Raw genomic sequence first — 25,261 nt, forward strand, 5'->3', positions numbered from 1 at the left:
AAGGAATAAATTACTGTAAATTGCAATCTATTATTTTCTATCCTGAATATATATATATATATATATATATATATATATATATATATATATATATATATATATATATATATATATATATATATATATGAAAACCCTCCTCCATGTACCATAATTCGTACTTCGACGTGCCAATGATCAAGATGAAGAAATTAATATACAAATATGTCTATGACGTCATCTAGCGACTTTTTGAGCGTGCTTTTCTACTTTTCTCCTGAAAAAGTTGGCATCACAGGTCCCTTTTGGCCTTCCATAAAGTGGCGCGTCTTCCAGCAAGGCGCAGGAGGTAGAGAAGGAAAACTTTTTTTTTTTTTACCAAGTGAGGGGAGGGGAGACGATAGAAGTTGGACAAGAAGGATTCCTAGGCTCTAACATTTCCCCTTCCCCCGTTAAAAGGACTTGGGGGAAAGTGTTGAAGAGCAAAAAGTGGATTGTACCAAAAAAAAAAAAAATAATAATAAATAAATAAATAACAGAAAGAAAGACAAACTGTTTCAAATTCCGGACGCATCGGCTTTTCTTTGGATTAATGTTGTCCTTATTGAGTGGATTTATCGATTGCTTGTAGGTATGGACACACTTCTTTTTTCCCATCACTGCATTGGCTGGAGTCTCCTTTCCTGTGTCCACCTCAGTGAAGTGGAAAGGCTGGCTTCTCTCTGGGCTTGTAGAAGTTTTTCTTTCGCTTTATCTTATCATGCAATTTCCTGAAGAAAAAAAAAAACAACAACAACAAAAAAAAACAAACAAAAAAAACCACTTTGCTCATAATTAATTTAATGCATCCTTTCAGAAAACATTTAATAGAAAAATCGGTCGAGTTAGTGTGAATTACCACTAAGTGTAATTGGCGGTTCTGTATGTGATAAAAACGTTACTTTGATACAGGTAGGTGTTAAAACTTTTGACACCTTGCTCCCCCTAGTGGCCAGAGACGACATTGTGCCAAAAGTGGAAGCAACCATGCAGCACGGTTTGATACAAAGATTGGGTTAAAAAAAAAAAAAAAAAAACTTGATTTTTCTAATTTCTCAGTATATAACTGTGATTATAAGTTCATTGAATGATGCTGATGGTGGCTCAGATCTTAAAACTTTGTATAACTGATCAATCTCAGCACTGTTACGGTTGGGTTACTGACTCGACTCTGATGTATCCTGTTTCAGGTGTAAGTTAGCCAAATAAACAAGTGTAAAGCTAAAATACAGATTCCTTGCACGGTGTATGGGCATGTGATGATGTATAGATGATGTTGCGTATGATGCATATACATTCTCTCTGCCTTTGTGTTTATCTAAGAAGCTGGTGAATGTTTGAGAGTGACTATCCATTAGCCTAATTATTCCGTAGCTTTTTGTTTTTAACCATAACTGCTAAAAACAAAAACAAAATCAGTTCACTTTTTCAGTCCTCTTCACACGTTCACACAGCTCAACAGCTGACCAGTCCATGGAACTGAATGATTTTCATTGATTCAAAATGCAACCACTGAACAATTTTTTTTTTTTTCGAATGAATTTACATTTGCATTTTCTGCAGCCATTTGCAAATGTTTGCCTAATCTACTTCAAAACTAAAATACTCAACTTCAAAAACAGGTGAGCAGAATTTAGCCTATAGATATAGGCTAATTTCTAAGTAACAAAATACTATGTTGAACTATAATCCAAACTCTAAAATGATAATACCTCCCACCAGCCATCAACGTGCCATTGGTGATTGGGCTCTGATTGACGAAGGATTTGTATTCAAAGAAATGGGTCTTTGGTCCTATTTACTTGGCAGAGTTTCAGTCATGTTTGGTACTGTTTCTGCATTTTAGGCATGAAGTGGACAGACATTGTCTTTGTGCAGGGATATGTATGGAGATTTGTTTAACTCTGAATGAAAGTGATGCCAAAACGACACATACGGCTAGATACACAGAAGAGAAATACTTTACATCACATGCTTTTTGTGTTCATCATATGTGGCACAGATGCAGACATAGATGAGGAAGGAAAGGCTTGATCAGCCTACTATACACGTGGCTAGCTGGAGCACTCTTATTTCTCTTTCCCATCAGACGGTGCAATTCAGCTCGGCACTCGACTGTAATCCCAAGTGTTGTCGCTATTTCTACCATCAAGCATGCAATAATCCATGCTGAATTTGTAAAATTGATTAGTCCAATACATTCATAATTTACTGTAGTATATGACTAGAATCACTTGTCTAACTCAGTAGTAATCTTCAGGTAATTTATATAAGAAGCAGCATCACAAGTCTATTTATCAGATTCATTTTTATTTATTTACCACCAGTGATATTTTCTTGTAGCTATTTAGCTTGGTTCTTACCGCGAGCCAATTTCGAAGTAAATACCCTACATAGGGTGTAACATACTGGAACAGCACACCCTACCTACTGACTTGCATGCATAGAGTAGGATGGCATTTGAGATTTGACCCAGAGAAGAACTGTATTTTAACATCGACTGAAAGACAACAATCATAACCATAATCGTGCCCATATGACCATCTAACCATTGCCTTGAGAAGTTCTTTATCAACTAAAGCAGTGTGTTAGATTTTGGTTGGAGATTAAACCTGCAGGAAGGTAGATCTCATGAAAGAGGGTTGGTGACCAGTGGTATACAGTAATGATTATAATCGCACAAGTGTCACCCAGAAGAGTCCTGTCAAGGTTTCTTCCTCATGTTCTTCTGTTGCCCATGTTCTTCCTCCAAAAGGATTTTCTTTCCACTGTCACTTCTGGCTTGCTCATTTGGGATATACTTCTCCATCCATATTTCTGTAAAGCATTTGTCCTCTTCCCCTGTCAGGAAGACATACATACCAGACATACCTAATTTTAAGCTGAATGAGGTATGCCTGGCTATGATTAAAATGTTTTACTAATTGTGCGTTCCACTACCAGATATCACAACCACATAGCCTCCAGTAAAATCTTCCTCCCACTATATGTATATTCTATGTAAAGTATAAGGTCAGGAATTGTTACAGAGCCATGCTGTTTCCACTGTTTGGTGTAAAAGCAGTATTAGATGCCTCCTGGCTACATTTCTGTAGGGAAAGTTAGCTTTTTGTAACTGCAGATTCTTTAGTTTATTACCAGTGCCTGGTCGATGAGGTGGTTGGGATATTTTTTTGAAATAAAACAAGGTAAAATGAGTGCTATGTTTGTGACCGGTTCTTTGAAAGATAACCTAGACTTTGCTCATGCCCTTCACCTCCTGGCTAAACCATTTTTTTCCAGCATGCTATATGACTCAAGGTAAATGTGTTCTCGGGTATGTTTCCTGATATATGTCTTTCCTTCCATGGGAGTGAGTGATGTAATGGGAAGAACATCCACTCCCCCTGTGAGTTCTCCACATTTTAGTAAATAAGGTGCAGAGACAGTTGTTATGTGCCTTAAGGAAGAGCTGTTTAGTTCCAGCTTCTGCTGCAGATGGAAAGTTGGCATCTGTTTCAGGCTGGCACAATTAAAGCATTGTGATCCATTGTAAACTGGAAATGAATGGGGCAGAACACAGACAACGATTGTGTGGATTTTGAATCTGTTTTCTACATTTTAGCTGGGTATCCTTTCAAAACACAGTTGCCTTTAAAGACGGCATAGCTTTATGTAGTTGTGGCAAAGCTGCGTTACTCAGTTAAGTGCCAATCAGTGTTCATTTCTACAGGTTTAAATTAAACTGGGTTGGAGTTGCAGGGGGTAGTGAAGTTACAATTTGGTGGATGCCAAGTCTGGTCAAGGTGGTTGGATGAGTTTTTAGGTGAGACCTAGTATGTTGGTTTTAATACACAGCTCAGAATTACTACTGTATCTAGCACTGAAACTCGTCTCCAACTCTGTCAGGTACTAACGAGTTCTATCAATTTCTTTCCTCCAGGTTTATTTATATACACACACACATTATATATATATATATATATATATATATATATATAAGTAGAAATGTGATTACAATTTTTATTTTACTTTATAATTTTTTTTATTTACACTCTCACCTGTGAACAAACCTGCTATCAGGAGAATTCTCATGAAGGAATTTTGTATGTCTATTTCCACAATTGTTATTTATATTGTGGATAACATGTTATAGTCTTTATTGTGTGTATTCTTTTAAATACATTTTATTTACAATTTTATAATTTAATTGCTAATAAGCAGAACAGGTGGGTTAGTGGAATTTCTTCTGTCGCACATGCATTTCATTGTTAGCACTGTGACAAAGAAAAGGCTAATCATTTCAAATCACATGTTTATCCAAGTGCGGTAGGGTCACATCTGGGTGATGCAGAGTTCATCAGTAACAGCAATTAAAACATTCCTCTTCCTTGTTGTGGACTTACTAAAAGTCCTTTATTTCTTTAATCATAAACAATTTTCACCGTGACTTACACAGCTGGAGATTAATTGGCTGTGTGTCATGCGCAGGTGTTAAGGCAGATGTCCTTGGATAAATTTTGATTTGAACATAAATGCAGCAAAAATCACCAAGGTTTTTTTTTGTATGTGTATGGCACGCATGCGCGCGTGTGTGTGTGTGTGTGTGTGTGTGTGGTACCAATTTAATGATTAAGTGAATTACTTGTTTTTAAAAAGTCTTAAAAACTTGCACAACTAGCTAATTTTTCAAAGACTACCATCCTGGCAGTTTTGAACACATGCCATTCGCTCAGCAGTGTTTTTCATTTCCTTCCTGTTCCCATGTTCATTTTTAAATGTTGACCTTAAATTTTTAAAAAAAAAAATCTGAAATTCATTTCAGTAGAGATCAAATTCACTATTGATATTTGTTTTATGAACTAATTACAGCCATTGGGCAATATAACACAAAAATCATATTGCAATATGTAAAAACATTTCTATGACGTATGGTTAGTGCAAAATTTTATTAAATTACAAACCTCCAATCAGTTAGTCCCTCTAGGATTTTGTGATTTTGCGATCACAGAAATGAATGCAAAATCAAGCAAACTATGCAATATTCGGAGTAGCTTGCAATTTTTCAAAATTACTGCAGATTTTCTAAATGGTCTACACTTATATAGCGTCTTTTATATATTCACCCATTCACACACGCACACACTCACACACCTATGCAAGGTGCTAGCCTGCCACTGGAGAAACTTGGAATTCAGTGTCTTGCCCAAGGACGCTTCGTCCAGCATGTGGACAACCCGCTCTACCACCTGAGCCACTGCCGCCCTAGATTTTCTGCAGATTTGGGACAAGACACGTCATGTGATGTCATCACAATGCTCATTCAGTCAAAGCTCTTTTCGATCCACATGCATTGAACATGAGAACAGCTAAAAGGTCGCATTTACCATTTCACTGTGAAAGGCCAAGGATAATTTTGTGCAATTGTGATTTTTCCAATGCAAGTAGTTTTCTGCAAAAAAATAAATAAATAAAACTCTGCAAATTGTATCGCACATTTTGAAAAAATGCCACAACAAAATCAAGCATTTTTAGCCACAAAAATAAAAAATAAAAAACCTCAGCAAAATCCAAAATCAGAATAACGACTGATCAATAAATAACGTTAGAAAATTATATCACAATACACAAAACAGTATACTGTAGAAAGAGTAGAAACGTTATACTGTGACATAATTTAATGTTTAAGTTTGTTGGTACTTTTATTGCGGTCATTTTCTTTCTTGTTCCTTTCGGTTTAGTTGTAACTAAAACAGTTTCACTGTACTCTCTCATCTAGAGAATAAGTTTAGTATGTGATTTGAAGCCTTTTTTCTCTATGTTCCATGCATCCCTACATTCATGAGAGACCTTATTAAAGATAGCATGAGCATGAATAATGCCTTATTTATGTCTGAATTTGAAACCTTTTCTATTTTAACTCCCACTTTTGTACTGTTGAATTAATCTTGTTTTTAGTGCATAGGCTAGCATGCAAATTTGGGAGTACGGCTTAGAAACCAATTACACCACCAGCAAGCCTTCCTCTGTTTCTGCAGCTGAATCAAACTGGTTAGGAATGTTTTCTACAATCTTAAACAACCAGACCAATGCCGTAGAAGAACTATTTATGATTTTGCTAAAGCTGATAATAAATGGGTTAAACAATGTGTTGTTATTTCACAAATAAAACAGAAAACACACTTTATTTAAACCTTTATGGAAGAAGTCTCCAGTGTCAACGTTTTGTAAGAGTTTTCTGCCAGTTTCTTATATATAAGACAAGCTGAATTTTTTTGATGTTTCTGTTGCAATATGCTGTTACTTGCTGTTGCAATATGCTGTTACTGAACAATAAACTTCGGTGTGGTAACAGTAACTCTCCTTCATGCTGGGCTGTATCACACCACCTGGGCCAGAGAGTTGTGTATGTATATACACTTTTGCTCTCTCTCTCTCTTTACATTTATGAGCAGCTCTCCAGCCCCCACGCTTTGCTAGCTACTCTAAATCTGTTTGGATAGTGAGTCACATAGATCCTGCATTTGGTCTGGGCCTTATCTGGGTCAGTTTGTGCAATGCATTTTTCCTCCCTTATCATCCACATTAGGACATTTGAATCTAGTACACTTTTTTCTTCTTCAGTCGTTTGGATTTATTATTCCACTTGTTGTCTCAGGAGCGACGAGGTAGACATCCAATTTATTTTGCACCGAAACCTATCAAAATTACAGAGAAGCCGTGTGCATCTGTAAAACGTACTTTTGGGGGTAGCATTCATCACTTGGCAGCAAGTCAAGAGCACAACAAGTAATGCTTAGGCAGTGACATAAAAACAGCATGGTGTGTGACAGCCCTCCATCGCTGAGAAACAAAATCCCCACATGCTGAGCTTGGCAGCTCATTACGTTTTACTACTTGTTTATTGATTGTTGGGCTTTGTCTTTCCTTTTTGAAGTGGCTGAATCCTTGGCTTTTTGAAGTACTCTCCATGCGGAAGTGATCGATTTTAACTACAGGGTTGATGGCAAATTGTGCATGTGGATCACGGTAGATATCTGTTTGGAGTCTGTGACTGCTTGTGCAGTGCCATCATGATTCTGAATTTTGACCACACCAGGCAGAGAGCCAAGACTGTGAGATACACTTATCTTTGCAGACCAGATGGATCCTCCTTTTTTAGTTCTTACATTGAAAACAAATTGGAGGAGAACAAAGCAGCTGCGAGCTTTTATTGTACCCCCATGGAATCAAACTAAAATGTAGAGATGGCTCTGACACACTGAGAGTCTGCAATATAGCTGCTTCTCACTCCTAATGAATGTTGTCTTGTTTACAAAGACTAATGTTGACAGTGTTGAGGAGAAATTCTCTTTCTGGACAGGAAATCAGAAAATGAGGCGTTCAGCACCTTGAGTTAGGAATGGCTAAATAATTCTCCGGGACTGGTGCGCTTGGTTTTTCTGCCATTACATTAAGTAGTGTAGAATTTCCCCTAGGCTTTATAGGTTCAGTCAGGGGATGCAGGTTGAAGCTTATCTATGGCATTCAGGATGTAATATACAAAATAGTAATAAAGTCTTGTTCCATGGTCATTTTTTATTTAGGCAGATGTGTGTTGAGACATGTCTCAGCACCATTTACATACAGTGTAAAAGTGCTTTGTCTTGTCTAGAAAAGCGCTATATAAATATAACTGTTACTAACTAACCATTAAATTCTTTATTCAAATATGAAACGAATATGGCACGATCATGACTCTGACAAAGGTCTTAGCGTATTAGTCAGAGAAGGGGCTAAAGGTAAAACTCAGTATGATGCCAACACCACCATGTTCATTGCAGGGATGGTGTTCTCAGGGTGATGAGCAGTGGTTGGATGTAGCGCCATGTACCATTGATTACCATTACATTGTCAGTTGTACTGTAATATGCCATTCACCTTTGGTTTTATAGGTAGAGTCAGGGGATGCACATTAGGTTTACCTATCCATGGCATATAATTTGTCATTTACAGGATAGATGAGACATGTCCGCCTTATTAAATCTATTAATAACACGTGGAATAAATATGGCACAACCACAACTCTGTCAAAAGTCAATGAACAGATAATAAGGGCATAGTCATAGAAGCAAACAGGAGCCCAAAGGTAACGCTAAATACGATGCTACCACCACCATACTTCATGGTCTGAATGGTATTCTCAGGGAGATGAGCAGTGTTGGGTTTCCGCCATATGTACTTTGTGTACTTTGTCTAAACTGTTCAAGTCAAAATAGTTTTTTCTGCCATTACAGAAAAAGTAGTAGTATGTGATTTCCCCAAGGATTTATAGTTTCAGTCAGGGGGATGCAGATTACCCATCTGACATCCAAGCTGTAATATACAGAACGGCAATGAAGTCTTGTTCCATGGCCATCCTTCATTCTGACAGGTGTGTGTTGAGACATGAGACATGTCATTCTGGGTCACTTTGAGTCTAAGAAATGCACAAGGGAATGAAAGTTCAGACCTTGACAGGAGCTATAGATTTTTTGGTTAATTGGAGTTTTCCATTGACAAGCGTGTTGAGTATGAGCATTCGCATTTCATCAAGAGTGTATTGTCATTCCTTGAGGCATATATTTTCATATGTGTACAAATCCTTATCACATATCTTTGCCTGTTTATTAGATTCAACAGAAGGATGTGGTGTGAAGTGAATGTACGTGTGGTTGTAACATGCCTTGAAATTATATAGTTATGGAGACAGACATGTTTTCCACTGCTTCTATCTTTTTGCACCATACTGTTTCCTGTTTAATATTAGATTTATTAGATTAGGAGTGTCATATGAGGTTTTAAGCAACCATTTCATTAAAATGTGTGTGTGTGTGTGTGTGCCAGTTCATACTGAGACAGTCACAATGTGAGAAGCACAGATGGGCATTGTAATGACAATCCTCAAAGCACATGGGTTACAAAGCTTTATAGGAACCTGTTATGGGCAATTAGGCCAGTTTACACATTTCTAAGGGCCTTTCTAACCTTAAAACCACCTTCATTAATCTACCCTCAAAGCTTCTTCTTAATAGAAACAAGTAGAGAACAGCATTGGCATTTATGTGGGTGTATTTTCAGCATGTAATCAACTTTTATCTTCACTTTATTCTTGCTTGACTGCTACAATTAACCCTTTGGACTTGGAGATCTTTCCTCTTAGTTAAAATGAATAACTGGATAATAAGCAGAGAGTTTGCATTGTTAATGTTTTTCGACAAATGCAGGTCTTAATTTTTATAATCTCTTCAGCATTGCAATGTTTATGTACTCTCGTTCACGTAGGAGTTGAAAGAGGGAGCCATGAGGATCATCTTGTGCTCCGTTGTGCTGCTGACCATCTGGACAGGTCATGGTGTTCAACTGGAGACTGCTAAAGGTGAGCAGCTACAACATATGTAATACTTTCATTAAATGAATCAAATCACATTGGTCACACATAAGAGTAAACAGATTTAAGTTTCGTTAGAAAGACATATGATACATGAATATGGTGAAGTTTTCTGTAAGGAAAAGTTTATTTAACAGTTATGGAAGTATTCTTGGTCGGTAATGGTTAACTGTCCCACATGGGAGCGTTGTTTTGTCTTCAAGACAGAGTAAAATCAGAAACTGGTGTTATAACTGCATTAAGTGATATCAGGAACGGGGGCACGGTGACTTAGTGGTTAACACATTTGGCTCGCACCTCTAGGGTTGGGTTGGATTTCTTCCTCCGCCCTGTTCTCTGGGGGTTTCCACCGGCTACTCCGGTTTCCTCATCCAGTCCAAAGACATGCGTTGTAGGCTGATTGGCATTTCCAAATTGTTCATAGTGTGTGAATGGGTGTGTGGGTGTGTGCACAATTGTGCCCTGCGATGGGTTGGCACCCCATCCCCTATCCCCTTGGGATAGGCTTCAGGCTTCCCATGACCCTGTGTAGGAAAATCAGTGCAGAAAATGGATGGATTGGTATAACTACAACCAGGTTCCATAACATTAGACATAACTATAATGTGTGATGTGTTTGTTTATTAATAGATTAGTTGACAAATTTGGTGTGGTATAATGGGAATAAAACAATTCAGGATATGCTGTTATTGGAAAATCGATGGCATAGTTTGTCTCAGACTACTGAAGTAAAAATCTGACATGAACTACACATTTAATTAATAAAAGATTATATTATGCAAAAAGCATTTGAATTCAAATTAACATGAGAGCATGCACAAAACAGTAGCAAACTGATCACAAGAAAGTCTGAGAATTTTCCTATTTCTTTATTTGTCCGACTCGAGTCTGCAGTCTGATAGTCTCATTGTCATGACACAATTGCGATGCGTCTTGCTTCAATAGGCAGACAGGTATTCTGAAACCACTAGTTCTTCTGCTAATCTTTTCATAATATTAGCAGCATTTTTTATTTTTAGTTTTCAAATTGATTCAGAGGGAATGTGTTGGTAAGTACTAGCTACTGAAGTTCCAGACATGCAAGTAACCTTATTATATTATATGTATGTTATATAGTCAGTAAAGGCATGATGCCAAACAGACAGAGAGGGCAGAAAATTAAATAAAAACTGAAGAAGGAGGCAGCGAAAGGGACAGCTTCCTTATCAACATGGGTGAAAAAAGGTGAGCTAATAGGAGACAGATAGTTGCCAAAAAGGCATCATATGTTTACAAAGAGTTAGGCTTGCTGCTATAGTCGGTGTTACAGTGTTCTGTTCTGCCATACACTGATTACCCTTGCCCCCTGTGGCACCAAACCCACTGTCGTTTTACTTTTTCTATATAAATAAAAACCATTTAGTTCAGTTGGAGAGCGTTCAACAGATGCTACAAACTGAAAATGTCTGCTACATTCAGTATGAGCTGCAGAGTCGCAGCACAGAATAATAGTGAACCCACTTTTCAAGATCACGTGTATATATATATATATATATATATATATATATATATATATATATATATATAAATTATACTATATACATACTGTATAGTAACTTGCCCCTTGTTGAGTAGTATGGTAAATTTAGTACTGTAGCCTAAGTGATATGAAAAAATTGTGATATAAGATCATTAAAATCTTAACTTTTCTTTTAAAAATGTCTTTTTAATAGTTTCATTGACTTTACAGTAAGTGACATACATTGGGTGTGTTACTACATTTGTAGATGGTGATACTGTAGTTTTTTTTTTATTTCACAATGTTTCTTTTTTTTTTTTTTTAATTCTTTGGATTCATCTCTCCACCAAACGTTGCCGTTCTGTTGTAATTGTTTCTATGAATTTAAAAATAAAATGCCATTAGGTTATAGTAGTAGTATCATTCTCATTTTCATTGTTATGACCACACATAGTCTGTTTACAATGTCTACGAGTAGACAGTAAACCAGTAGCTAAATTAAAGTTAGTAAAGTAGTAAAAATGAGCTCTTTGGTGATATTGCCCTTTTTGACATTTGAGTCCCTGCCTCTGAGGAACTCTCTGAACGTCCCTGGAGCTCAGAAAATTGACTTAGTCAGCTGTGTAACCCATCTCTGAATACTTTCCACATGTGAACGCTGACATAGCTGTCATTGTTGATTGTCTCCTATCTCATTTTGTCAGGGAAAAAGACTGCTCTTTTGGTGTATGTTTGAGTGGTACCATGTACCGGCGTACTCCAATGTTTTTGCGAAGCCCCTTTGCAAAATGTGTAACAGTTGGCACGTTAAATAATATAACAATCATTGATAAACATCACTGGATATTGTGGCAATGTAATACTGTATGTTGTAGAGATGATAATATTGTTATTGCATATACCTAATTTTGTGTTTTATTCTGTACATGCTAATGGATAGATATATTTTTGTCACGATATATTTAGAGTACAGTTTAGATTTGTGAATTTAAATCTGTTCCCTCTAGTTACATTTCAGCTGTTGCCGGATGTACTGTTGTGGGTTTTATTTTTATTTTATTTTATTATTATTATTATTATTTTGTGGAATCAGACTTCTTAGCACTGGGGATTTTTTCCTGTGGGAAATCATTCTGTTAGCGTGCACTCTCTGGCCTAAACCTGTCTGTGCTGCCTCAGGAGAGCCACTCATGGTGCTAAAGGTAGCACAGTCTAAACTCAAGCAAACTCAGTGTCACAGTGATCATCACCTCTCAACTTCTCTAATAACTTTTTTTCCTGAGATGTATTTCTAAATAGCTGTCTAATGCATGAGGGAGAAAAGAGAAAGGGGCTACTAGAATGGAGAGATTGTGGAAGCTAACCTTTTTTCTTAGCACTTCTTAGTACAGATCGTTCCAGTGTCACACTACTTCGTATAATCAGCGCTCTGCACAATCTGTACTTTAAAGCTACATTTTTTTTGAAAGGAACGAGTTCTCTTTTGGGTTCAGTATGCTGCCAAGATGAAGCCTTTTATGTGTCGTGTGGGGGAAAAAAAATGCAGCATGAAATTAGGAGGTAGTGACATGGAGGATTTGATTATATTCGGAATTGCCTCTATGGTAATTGCCTTTTGTGGCTTAAAACAAATATTATTCAATTGATATTATATATGGAATATATACACACGGTGAAGTAAAAATAGTGTTGTATGCATCCAGTAGAGCAAAACAAAAATTATTTGTTTGGCACTTTACGAGTAATTTGTCAAATAAATAAATAAATGATAGTATTTAAATTATACTTATACTATGCATTCTGGGGTGCACGGTGGCTCATGTTTGCCTCGCACCTCCAGGGTTGGGGGCTCAATTCCTGCCTCCGCCCTGTGAGTGTGGAGTTTGCTTGTTTTCTCCGTGCTTCAGTGGTTTCCTTCAGGAACTCCAGTTTTCTTCACCAGTCCAAAGACATGCATTGTAGGCTGACTGGCATCTCTAAACTGAGTGTATTGTGTGAATGTGTGTGTGATTGTGCCCTGCAATGGGTTGGCAACCTTTCCAGGTGTCCCCCGAGTTCCCTTGGATAGGCTCCAGGCTCTCTGCGACCCTGCATAGGATAAGCAGTACAAAAAATGCGTGGATGGATTGATGGATTCTATTACCCTAATTCCATTTAGAAAAGAAAAATCTGTAATTTTTGCTGTCTTTTCCACTGCTGGTTTTGGAAATGTAATGTATTGTAGTATGAGCAATATGAATGAAGGTAAGACGTGTTCAACTTGTAGTTGCTTGGGAAATGCTAGCACCTTTTCCAATTTCTCATTGAAAATCAAACAAAACTGCACGGGGCGGACGAAATCGACTGATTATCCTCTCGTCACTCTCAGCATAGTTTCCACTGGTGCTCCTCCACAAAGCTGCATGAGCCAAACCTTCAAACAAGGCATAATCCCAAACAGTCTTTATGTGCCTTTATAATTTACTTTACAGTCCATCTGTCTGCATCCTGTGAGCACCAAAATCAGTAATTACTCTCTCAACTATACTGCTATGATAGACAGTAAATGATAGAGAAGTGTCGTCAGTTTATCTGCTATTACACTTTTCGACCACTGGGGGTACTTGCTAGTGAACAGTCACAAGTGTACAAAAATATAAGCACATCCTCATGCATAAGCAAAACTCCCATTCAATGCATAGAAACATGCATACACATGGTTTACACACAAAACAATTTGCACATATGGTTGATAAATGAGGCCCCTGATCTCCATACTTACCTTTGTAAGCTCCAGTCACAAGCCCAGATTGGGCTGTTGCTTTTAACTTTTATCAGGCTTAACTCAAACTGTACACATCTTTTCTTGACTGTGAAGGAAAGAGGCATGCCTCAAGGTGTTCACCTCTACATGTTTGTGTATCAGACGTTAATAACTTTAGCTTACCCCCCATTATGAGGTCTAGAGGTTAATCTTAGAGATTTCGCTAGAGGGGTTGACTGGAGAAGATAGGTATTTTCTGCCATGTTATATTTCACTCAAATGATTTCAGTACTGATAGCTGAAGAGATACTTGACTGTGGTTCATAGTCTTTTTGCTGTTCTGTGCATCCATCAGATACAGGAAATCTCATTAATGTGAACATGTTTGACCTCTTCCTTTTGTTTGGATACTAAAACTTTCTCTTTTAACTCACAATTTGTCTTGGTAAATGCATCCTGCTGTTACAGCACAAGCTAGAATTCGCATTTGGGAGAACGGCTCAGATTCCAATAAAACCAGCAAACACGGCTTCCTCCATTTCTGCAGCCCTATCAAACTGTAAAGCTTTATGTTGTACCGATAAAGCTGATCAGACACTTCTGAAGCTCCTTTTTCACTCCCCCTGCTGTGCTGAGCACCCATCGGCCTTCTCTATAATGAGTCTTTCCAGACAATTCTGGAAGTAAACAGCATGTGCTCAGGGAAATAAAAAGCAGAGATACTCAATTCTCATCCCAGTAGGTGCAGGGTATCGACCAGGCTTAAGCAAAATTCAGACTGAACTTAATTAAGTCAATATTTTTGAATACTATGTCCTATAAAAATCAAAGGAAGTTCTAGTTGTAATCCCCTTTATACATAGTTATATGTTATAAAACTATATAAATGTACTGTAATGAACAAATGTAAAATGTACATCATGTTGTCTGGTAATAGGAGAGATAGTTCTTCTTCTGAGATTGTTTCCAGACAGTTTTTACTAATATCAAGCCAAAAGAATGTCTTTAATTTTAGTTCTTTCTTGCAATATAAGTAAAATTATCTGCCAATGCACCAAGACAATCTCAAGCTTGAAAATATGCAGAAATAGTCTTAATAATCGTATTTCTTTAATAATAATAATAATAATAATAATAATAATAATAATAATAAAAATAAAAATAATAATAATAATGTCAAAATGAGAAATATTAGATACATTTGCTTTAGATATTTTTATCTGCTAATATCATTCAATTCAATGTGAAATGTGGAAATGTGTTGATATTTTATTTATTTATCTTTTAATATGGGAGAATACACCGATCGAGCTATAACATTAAAACCACCTGCCTAATATTGTGTAGGTCCCCCTTGTGCTGCCAAAACAGCTCTGACCCTTCGAGGCACGGACTCCACAAGACCTCTGAAGGTGTGCTGTGGTATCTGGCACCAAGACATTCGTAACAGATCTTTTAAGTCCTGTAAGTTGCGAGGTGGGGCCTCCATGGATTAGACTTGTTTGTCCAGTACGTCCCACAGATGATCGATCGGCTTGAGATCTGGGGAATTTGAAGGCCAGGTCAACACCTTGAACTCTTTGTCATGTTCCTCAAGCAATTTTTGCAGTGTGGCAGGGTGCATTATCCTGTTGAAAGAGATCAGTGCCATAAGGGAATAATATTGCCATGAAGGGATGTACTTGGGCTGCAACAATGTTTGGGTAGGTGGTACATGTCAAAGTAACATTCATATGAATGCCAGGACCCAAGGTTTCCCAGTAGAACAATTCCCAGATCATCACACTGCCTCCGCTGGCCTGCCTTCTTACTATCTTCCCATAGTGCATCATGGTGCCATCTCTTCCCCAGGTAAGCGATACACATGAACCCGGCCATGCACATGATGTAAAAAAATAAATGTGATTCACCAGACCAGGCCACCTTTTCCATTGCTCCATGGTCCAGTCCTGATGCTCATGTGCAAATTGTAGGCACTTTTTGCAGTGGACAGGGGTCATCATGTGATCTCGGTGACTTTCAGCATGGCATGGTTGTTCAGGTCAGATGCTTTGGTTTGAGTATTTCAGAACTGCTGCTCTCCTGCAATTTTAATTCACGACAGTCTCTAGAGTTTACACAGAATGGTGCGAAAAACAACAACAAAAACATCCAGGGAGCATCAGTTCTGTGGACAGAAACACCTTGTTGATGAAAGAGGTCAGAGAAGAATGACCAGATTGGTTCAAGTTGACAGGAAAGATATGTTAATTTAAGGTGAGCAGCAGAAAAAGGTTCCACTCATGTCAGCTAAGAACAGGAACGAGGCTACAGTGGGCACAGACTCACTGAACCTATACAGGAGTTTCCATTAATTAAAGTGGATGGTGAGTGTATAAGACATTATCAGGTGGTTTGTGAATGGAATTTTAGATTAGCATTTTAGTCTGGTCTTTTTAAATGAACAACAGTACACTATACGGCTGCACTCACCTTAAAAGGCAGCATGACTGAACAGAAGTCCTTAACTTTAGAGAGAGACAAAAATTTATGAGACCGTCCACTGACCTCCTGAGACCGCTGCAACATATCATCCACCCTTCAGCGCTAACCGATCAATAGACGAAGGAGTAGCAAAGTGACTTGGTGGTCGTTTACACAATAGGTCCATTCCTGAGTAGGTATTATTTCGGTGGTGGATCATTTTCAGCACAGCAGTCGCACTGACATGGTAGTAGCTATTGTGCCAAGCATAAGAATGGCGCTGATACACAGGTTTTATCATAGCTGACTTAAGAATAGCCCATACTATGTAACCCTAACCCTACCCCTAACCCTTGGGCCGTTTAGTTCCAGTGAAGGGTCTTCTTAATTCTACAGCATACAAAGACACATTGAGCAATAACGTGCCTCCAACGTTGTGACAAAAGTTTGCGGAAGGCCAATATGTGGGTGCCATGGTCAAGGTTCACATACATTTGACTGTATAGCGTATATTTTATGTACTACTGTCACATATGCATTACTAGATATATTACAACTAATAATGTATATTTAAAGGACAAAGATCAAATGTACATTAATTACATAGTAATATCCAGTAATTCACACCATATCTTTGTTGCATATGATCCCAAATCCAGAAAAAATCACCTTTTTCTTCAATGCTGGTTTGTCTGAAACAGGAAGTATAGCTCTTTTTGTGATGGAAGATAGTAGCTGTGGGTTCATCCATTTCTTTAAAGCTTAGACATAGAACCCATCACCCTGCTGGAGACCATCTTTACACCATTACATCTTTAGGCTGAGAGTCATTGGTAATATCTGCCATCCAGAGAAAAGTGGATTGATGCTTTTTGTGAATTTTCTGTAACATCAGGGATAGATGGATCCGTGCTGAATTTTGGGTCTCCTAAAATCATGCTAAGTATTTCTCAAAAAGCCGATACGGCGTGTAAAACAAATCATTATCTGCACAAACATAAATCAACAGTTAATTAATGATATCTCAGGATAAGTGTTCATAATGGTGCATATATTTCTACATATCAGGGACATTGTTTCATCTTTTTCCAGTGAATTAATGGCATTAAAGTTAATGTTGCACAAAAGTGAGCATTTAGGCAAGAATACATTACTTGCCAGTCTTTCATTTTAAGGCTCCTATAGTTACTAATAAGGTCAGAGCTATAATGTAATCATATGTCTTAGCAGATTTTACATGATCGATGGCATAGTTGTCGACTGCAGTGATGGAGGAGGATGCACTTGCAGATTCAGAGTTTAATGAAAGTTCAAACAAAATACAAAAAGATACTACGCATACCTGAACAAGAAAAACAAGCATGAACCAAGACCTAGGAGACAGGAGAATGTATAGTGACATTCTGGGACAAACAAAGCCAGACCCCGAGTGCTCTGCAAACCGTGACTTAAATACACACAGGTGCTCGTTCACCGGGAAGAGAGTCAGGTGTGGGTGGTCATGTGACCATGATGCAGAATAGCAGTTGCTGCTGGGAACTGAAGTCCCTATTTCCTTCCGGAGATTCATAACAATGGTGGTATCAGTCCTAACAGTTGTAGGTGTGTAACTCATGGGCACTACATATATCTGTATCTGTTAAATGCTCCATCCATCCATTTTCTGTACTGCTTATCCTATACAGGGTCGCAGGGATCCCAGATAACTCTGGGCACAAGGCGGGGGACACGCTGAATGGGGTACCACAATCTCACACACATTCACATACCACAGACAGTTTAGAGATGACCGTCAGCTTACAATGCATGTCTTTGGACTTAACGAGGACAACATGCAAATTCTGCGCACACAGGGCTTAGTTGGGTATCAAACCCCCAACCCCACAGTTGCGAGGCAAATATGCTAACCACTAAGCCACGTGCCCCCATTTAGTGTTCCAAATATTTGTATTAGTATTTGTATTTCTATTCGGATTGAAACCTCAAATTGAGAAGGCAGCCAAATGCATCTTTTCAAACTGCCTTTCATGCTGCACAGGGCAGCGTAACACAGTTGGAGGAAAGTGATTGACAGGGGAGGGAGAATATGCCATACCACCCAGAGCATGACCAATTTTGCTTCATTGGCTCCTGACCATGGATGGCTGTAGCTTCGTTGGGGTTTGAATTCACAAACGTGATATTTCTTTGTCCCTCCTAGCTTCATCTCTGACCACTTTCCTGTGGTGCCACCGAATCCCCCCAAGAATCCCCTGAAAACAAATAGTGCTCTTCTTATTCATATGTTTATCTCTGTTTAGAACACACTGTCTGTTCAGTTTGAATAATGGATTCATATTCAGTTATATACCTAGTATGTTTTATCCTTATTGCTTGCTATTAACCCACAGTATATTGCGTTAAAACTAGAATGCATAGACGACCTGAATTTTTTTTTTTTTGCATGATCCACATTGTCAGCTAGAGAAAGATGTGTTGCTCTGCTGGTGTCTTCCTCCTTCGTTCTGTTAGCGAGTTCTTCTTTTCCACTGTTGCCCTTGATTTGCTCACTAGGAGTTTGAGACAGATTGATGAGTCCTCTAAAAAAATTTTAAAAAAAGAAAAAAAAACCCTCTTCTTGCAAGTACAATGACTATAACTGAATAAATTAAATATGTCACATCAGCATGTTTCTTCCGGTGGCCAAAAGTTTTTGCTTCATTTTCTCGGTTTCCTCAGCAGCTGATCATCCGTCAGGCCCCATGGTTCCTCTGTGCTAATCTCTGAATTAAGGAATTCATCTTTTTGGAAGCAGGGGGTGAGCAAGAGCTTTGTAGAGTAGTCCTGATTGACTTCAAAAAGCATCAAATGTGAGAACGATGCAAAATGATCTCTTTGTCTGTCAGATAACTTTTTGTGAGCGAGATTTCCTTACAAACCCTCAGGTTGCTGTGTTAGCAGAAGAGGGATTCAGGTGTCTTGAGTTTGAGAAAGAGATTTATAGGACTTGACAGGGCGAACCAGGTTGGAGCTCCAGCTCTCTCATTATTCCTCCTCTCACCTCCCATATAAAACCTTGCAGAGTTGCTTGCTCTCTGTTATAGCTTCAGCTTTTGACATGCTTCTCATCTATAAAACGTCTAATTGACAGCTGCACTCAGAGCCACACTGTGTTAGCATGATGGCACACACCGAGATGAACAGGTCTTTGAGCCCACCACAGCATGCATTGACCTAACTGTAATCCTTAGGTGGCATGGTACTGTAAAGTTACCATTACTTAAAACACTCTGCTAGAAATGTCTTCAGATGTATATTTCTGGAATTTGTCGTGATGTTCTACCGCTGAATCTCTTCTGAGGTGACGCCTTTCCTAGCTATATGACAGACAGCACTTTGGCCCACAACAGTGTGTGTCAGCATGAGTAGATCAATCATGTGACGTCCACCCATCGATGGGATGTCAAGCGGGCTGTCAGAGGCCTTGTCTTCGGATTATGGAGTGATTCTTTCAGACAGACAGAATTTATTTTTGGCTTCGTATCTGAGATGTTGTCTGTCTTCCCTGTACAAACTTTGATCACTGCAATGTATTTGCCCTTTGCTCAGGTCTAACATTTGACATAGCTGTCCTTAGATAGATACTCAACTTCCACTGGAAAACTTTTATCATCGAAAGTTCAGTTCACACGAATTCCATGTCAGTCTGTCTGTTGGTCTTTCTGTCTTTCTCATTTGATTTCTGTTTCTTTCAATAGGTGAGCAGTGTCCAACTCTACAGGTTGAAGACTGGAAGTTTCCGCAAACAGCCAGACACAACATTACAGGTACAGAGTGCCTGGTTATGGATTTCCTTTAGGACTGGGTGACAGCCAATATTTGTTGAATAGTGTGACTGGGGCATCTAGGGGCATATTTGATTAGTCAGTCTACCCAGTGACATGTTTTTTTGGAGGGTGGGCAGAGATAGGAGAAGCCGGAGGAAACCGACATGTACATGAGGAGAATACGCACAACAAATTATTCAGTTATTCTTCATAATATATATTATTCAGTAACTTATCCTGTAAGCTGTAAAACTAATAAGTAATGTATATAGTTACATGTCTAACTCGTTCTAGTAGTTTAAGAAGTTAAAAGCTTGTCAGTAATAACAGTTTCATGGTTAGTTCCGGTGTAGAGGTTGACCGATCAATTGCTTTTGCAGATTAATCGGTACAGCTAACTGATTGCTGGAGTTATGGGCTATCGGCAAAAATCCACACCGATATTTTTTTCCCGGTGGCGTCCATTGTGGGAGCGGCTGAGAAGGGTCTGCTGTCATTATACGATACAAGAGTGGCCTCTAGAGGCAAAATAAAAACTATCACCGACGAATTTTGTTGTCTTATTTGAAGTCTTTTTTTATTCATTTTGGATGGTAAATTTTTATTTGTTATTTGAAGTATTCATTTGGTTCAGTTTGGATGCTGTGGTCCACCACAACATTAATTCTGTATATATTCTGTGTGTGTGTGTGTATATATTTATATATATATATAAAATATATACAGAATATATATATTTCATTTAAAAAAGTAAAGTATATTTTCATGGTACAGTCAGTAATTGGACTGTACCATGGACTTTTGGAATAAATTTCAGTAGTATTTTACTTTGGGTGTTATGTTTCCATTCAGTATCAATTTTACAAACGGTTGATTAATCGGTTTATGGCAAGTACTGCCCAATTTAGTTATTGGTATCGGGAAAATCAGTCAATCTCTATACTGGTGTATGATCTAGCATTTACTGCAATGTTTATAAGCATAGATTTTTGTTTTCTGCCATTATTATGCATGATTTCATGAAGTCCCCGACAAAACTATCAAAACTATTTTGTTAGTTTATTGCTTCACTTTTTCACAGGCTGCTAGCCGAATTTGATGAGCATAGCCTAGCCTCGTTCACATCATGACTTGCTGTTAATGAACCACAACCTGTAGTATTTGGTTAATTAGCAATGGCTTCGGTGTTAATGAATACTTATAAAATGTGCTTTGAGCCTTTTACTCACAAGATAAGATGTGTATATATACTGAATTTCTCACTAATTGTAGTTGGCAACATAAATTTCAGCCTGCCGGGTCTTTCTGTGATGATAATATTAGTGTAATACATTAGTAGCAAAATAGTAGAGGCTAGAGACTGGAGTAAAACCTCCTCTTCCAATCAGATCAAAATGTTTTAGAGTTCTCACTTTACTAATTATTTAGCCGTGTCTTTTTCATTATCTTAATTTTGGGATTATAATGCTCAGAGCTACAAAAAAAAGGACATTAATCAACAGTAAACATCTTTCACAACTGTCAACAGCTTTAATTTGTATATAGTTTATCATGTGCAACATCTGACAACGACCAGACTACAGACTGGGCACTTTAATTTTGTACTATAAACTTATACACTTAGCTGGCTGCTTGTGAATCTAAACATTTCTGCCGATTCCAGTTCAACCCTTATACATTTCATCTTTTATGCAGTTGACATAGAGACACCCCCTGCCTTTTAGCACTATTAGTTAAGTGGACCATAAAATAGAGTTACCCTATTTGGCAGTTATTACTGTTAATTCCTGTATCCTATATCCAGTGTGTAAAGATTGGAAGCTGAACGATTCACCAAACACTTCAAGAAGGCTTGAAGCTGCTTACTTCACATGATGCATTTCAAAATCTTCATTCTGTTCTCTCATGGAGAATTGCTAATGACAAAGGCATAAATGTAAGGATTTTGTAGTATGTGATCCTGCTCTGATCTCTTTGTGAGTTAAAGGCTTTTCTGCTCTAGTTGAACTCCTATAGTGACACACTGCATGGTGTGTGTCGCACAGCAGACTGCTGATTGATTAGCCTGCTGGATGTTTAATGAATTGATCGATTGATTCGCAGGTTTCAATCTGGTGCGGCGCTTTTCCCTGATGAAGAACAGTGATGTGAAGAAGATACGTAACCCGCGAGGGCCTATCATCCTACGCCTGGGAAAAGTTCGCCTCATCCAGCCCACTGAGTAAGCGTTTGATCTTTCTCTCTCTCTCTCTCTCTCTCTCTCTCTCTCTCTCTCTCTCTCTCTCCATAAAACATCCTGAGAGTTTTTGGCTAGTTTCTAGAAGTTAGCATTCACTAACGCATAAACTGCTTCATCTTGTAGTCAGTCAACCCAGTTCCAAAAGAGCTGAGTTTGATTTTGTCTGTTTTTGTCATTGCTCCCCCACTCACTCACTCACTCACTTGCTCACCTCTAGCTAGCACAGCTGTACATGTACATAACTTCCACAGTAGTAAAACACGCCAGCACAAGCCTGTGTCTGAATTTTAAACCGGGAATGTTGATTAAGAACTTAGGCCTAAAGCATGGAAAAAACATGCAAAGACTTTGACATACTGTGACGACCATCTGGAGGTTGACTCAGCTATACTCGTTCCAATAATATACTTCTGAAACTCTGGCACATTCACTTAGCTCTCTGCACACAGCCCAGGGCGGTAAAATGTTTTATTAACAATAATATTAAGGACCCATCATTTTTTGGTGTGACCGTAAACCACAGTACAATCCAATACGTTTTATGACTACAGTTTTATTGGACCATGCATGGACTTGAATTGACACGTTTTACTCAGTTTTCTGCTGACAATAAAGCGCTCACCAAAAATGAGACTACACTTTGGGATTTAACCGAATATGAATATATTACTTGGAATAAATCGGCTATGTGTTCCAAATGAATATGTATGGAGGTAGAACTATATATTTTTTCTTTTTTCTTTTTATTTTTTAAAGGAAAATTTGCAAGAAAGGTTCACATGGCATCTGGTTGAAACTGATGATATACAAACAATGACCAGATTCATTTAAATAAATGTACAGTATGTTATATGTCCTTAGTATGTTATATGTCCTTAGTATGTAGAACATACAGTAACATCCTTAGTAACCACCTAGTCAGGATTATTTAGCCTACTAGTTTGTTAATATTTCGCAAATACTAGAACCAACTAATCATGGGATGGTACAAACAGTAAAAAAAAAAAAAAAAAAAAAAAAAATGCAGTCTCTAGTATGAGCTTGAGTAATATAGCTAAGAATGGCCACTATTTCCAGGGCCATAGTGGCAGAGCTTATATCGAAGAATAATAATAATAAAAAACAGAAAGAACAATGTGTTTGTGGGGGGGGGGGGGGGGGGGCATGGTGGCTTAGTGGTTAGGATGTTTGTTGCACCTTCGGGTTGGGGGCTCGAATCACCCCTGCCCTGTGTGAGTGTAGTTTGCATGTTCTCCCTGTGCTTCTGAGGTTTCCTCTGAGTACTCTGGTTTCCTCCCCCACTTCAAAGGCATGCGTTGTAGGCTGATTATCCATAGTATCCATGTTGTCACTGTTTGTAGGACTACCAGACCGATAAAATATAAAACTTTTCTAACTAGGCTAGTTTGGTGTCGCGGGCCAAGCGGAGGCACAGCTAAGCTATCATTGTATGGGTTTAGCTGCTACAGTGCCCTGCAAAGTACATTATCTTTCCTTATGCTCTGCTCATATCATGTTCTCGTAAACTGGAACTCATATAGACATTTACACAACTTGTTCAGCATCAGAGGATGTTACTGTTTCAGTTTCAACCCCTTAACTGGTTAAAAAAAAAAAAAAAAAAACTAAAATCTGGAGTACATCCATTTTTCCTCACAATGACTGTGAGCTAGTGTTTGGCAGAATTGAGAGCTGTCAGCCAATAAGTATTTTCCTGTAAACCCTGTCTGATTGGTCTCGCCTCCGTTCACTGAATATATGAAATTACAGTCGGTCTTCTTTTACTGATGTTCAGTTACGTAGTGACAAACCGCTCCAAGTGGAGAATCATTTGGGGTTAAAGAAACAATCTTCAGGGCAAGATGGGATTTATTTTAAAATATGCATTTTACTTAATATTATTTTCTTAGTAATAAATTTGTAATGCAAGTAATGTAATTTTATTGAAAACCCCTGGTATAAATGATAAGGAAAATGGATTGATGGAAAGAACGAAGAAAGAAAGAAAAAAAATCTTCTGATTAAGCCTTTGGGTTTAAATCTGAATACTAATACAGATAAGTGAACCATTAAACAGATGCAGATATTGATAGTGGCAATACATTACACCCCTAAGCCCCATCCCCCCCAAATACACGTGTTTGTTTTTAGACTTTCATGGCATTCTTAGACAAAACAATAAAAAGAGTTCAAAACATTGGCTACAGATAAAAGGATTCTGAACACTGTCATGCTCTTTTAGACGCAGCATCACCTTTAATCTGTCATGCATATATCACTCCATTTGAATTCTGGGAAAGCACTGTCCCTGGAAGAGGAAGATGTATTGAGTAACACTGAGTTTCCAGCTGGAATCTTCCCTATTGCCTTCTTCCTGTTTGTGATATTTGAGCATGTGATCTGACAGTTTGATTGGGATATGATGGTGACTGGCCCTGGCTGACTTTTGCGAGAAAGCTTTGACACGTAAATAAATAGATATGGAGATGAGAGAGCAGAAATTAATGTTTATTACCTCAGTTATGACATGAAGTCGGATGACGATGCTGAGGAACTCTGTTGAAATTCTCAAAGAAAACGCCTGGGGGTTTATGCATATGCTGCTAGAACAGACCTAGTCTGTTACTATAACGAGGGTCAGAGGTCACCCATGTCCGTTTTTATTTATTGAGTTAGAACTAATACAATTTAAAAACGCACCAATTTAAAGATGCACCGAATGTTATCTGCCAAAAATAATCCCATTCTCGCTGTAGAAATTCTCAACACGTGAATCAATAGGGCATGCAAAGTGCAACACAACAGCCCTCAGGATACGTATCTACATTTGGCTTAGTAAAACGCTGTTTGTAAAGTCTGAGTGTTTTTATTTCTAGCCTTGTATGTCGCTGTAACAAGGGATCGTAATGCAGCAGGAGTTATTGGACAAGTGAACAGGCTTGCATTCAAAACTGAATTCAGCTCATTAATAGCTTTTTGATTGAAATCAATACGTGAATAAAAGCACCAATGAAGAGTGAGTTAAATATGAAATATAGCCTATATCTGTTTACAGTGTTCTGATAAATTGGCCTACTTAAAGCGATATCCTATCATATATTTTATATCT

At 38.1% G+C, this 25,261-nt stretch overlaps 1 protein-coding gene across 4 annotated transcripts in view; it reads left to right on the top strand.

Annotated features, from left to right (window-relative positions):
* Window positions 1-341: 341 nt before the first annotated feature.
* col16a1 (collagen, type XVI, alpha 1) overlaps window positions 342-25,261 on the top strand; it is a 100,830-nt gene continuing 75,910 nt past the window's right edge. For all 4 annotated transcript variants that reach the window (XM_017481775.3, XM_017481777.3, XM_017481776.3 and 1 more), the window contains exons 1-4: window positions 342-607; window positions 9,298-9,391; window positions 19,845-19,913; window positions 22,017-22,134. In XM_017481775.3, the coding sequence (XP_017337264.1) occupies window positions 9,316-9,391; window positions 19,845-19,913; window positions 22,017-22,134 (263 nt within the window). In that variant the 5' untranslated portion in view covers window positions 342-607; window positions 9,298-9,315. The remainder of the gene's footprint in view (window positions 608-9,297; window positions 9,392-19,844; window positions 19,914-22,016; window positions 22,135-25,261) is intronic.

Source organism: Ictalurus punctatus, chromosome 12 (genome assembly GCF_001660625.3).
Source record: "Ictalurus punctatus breed USDA103 chromosome 12, Coco_2.0, whole genome shotgun sequence".
Classification (NCBI taxonomy): Eukaryota; Metazoa; Chordata; class Actinopteri; order Siluriformes; family Ictaluridae; genus Ictalurus; species Ictalurus punctatus.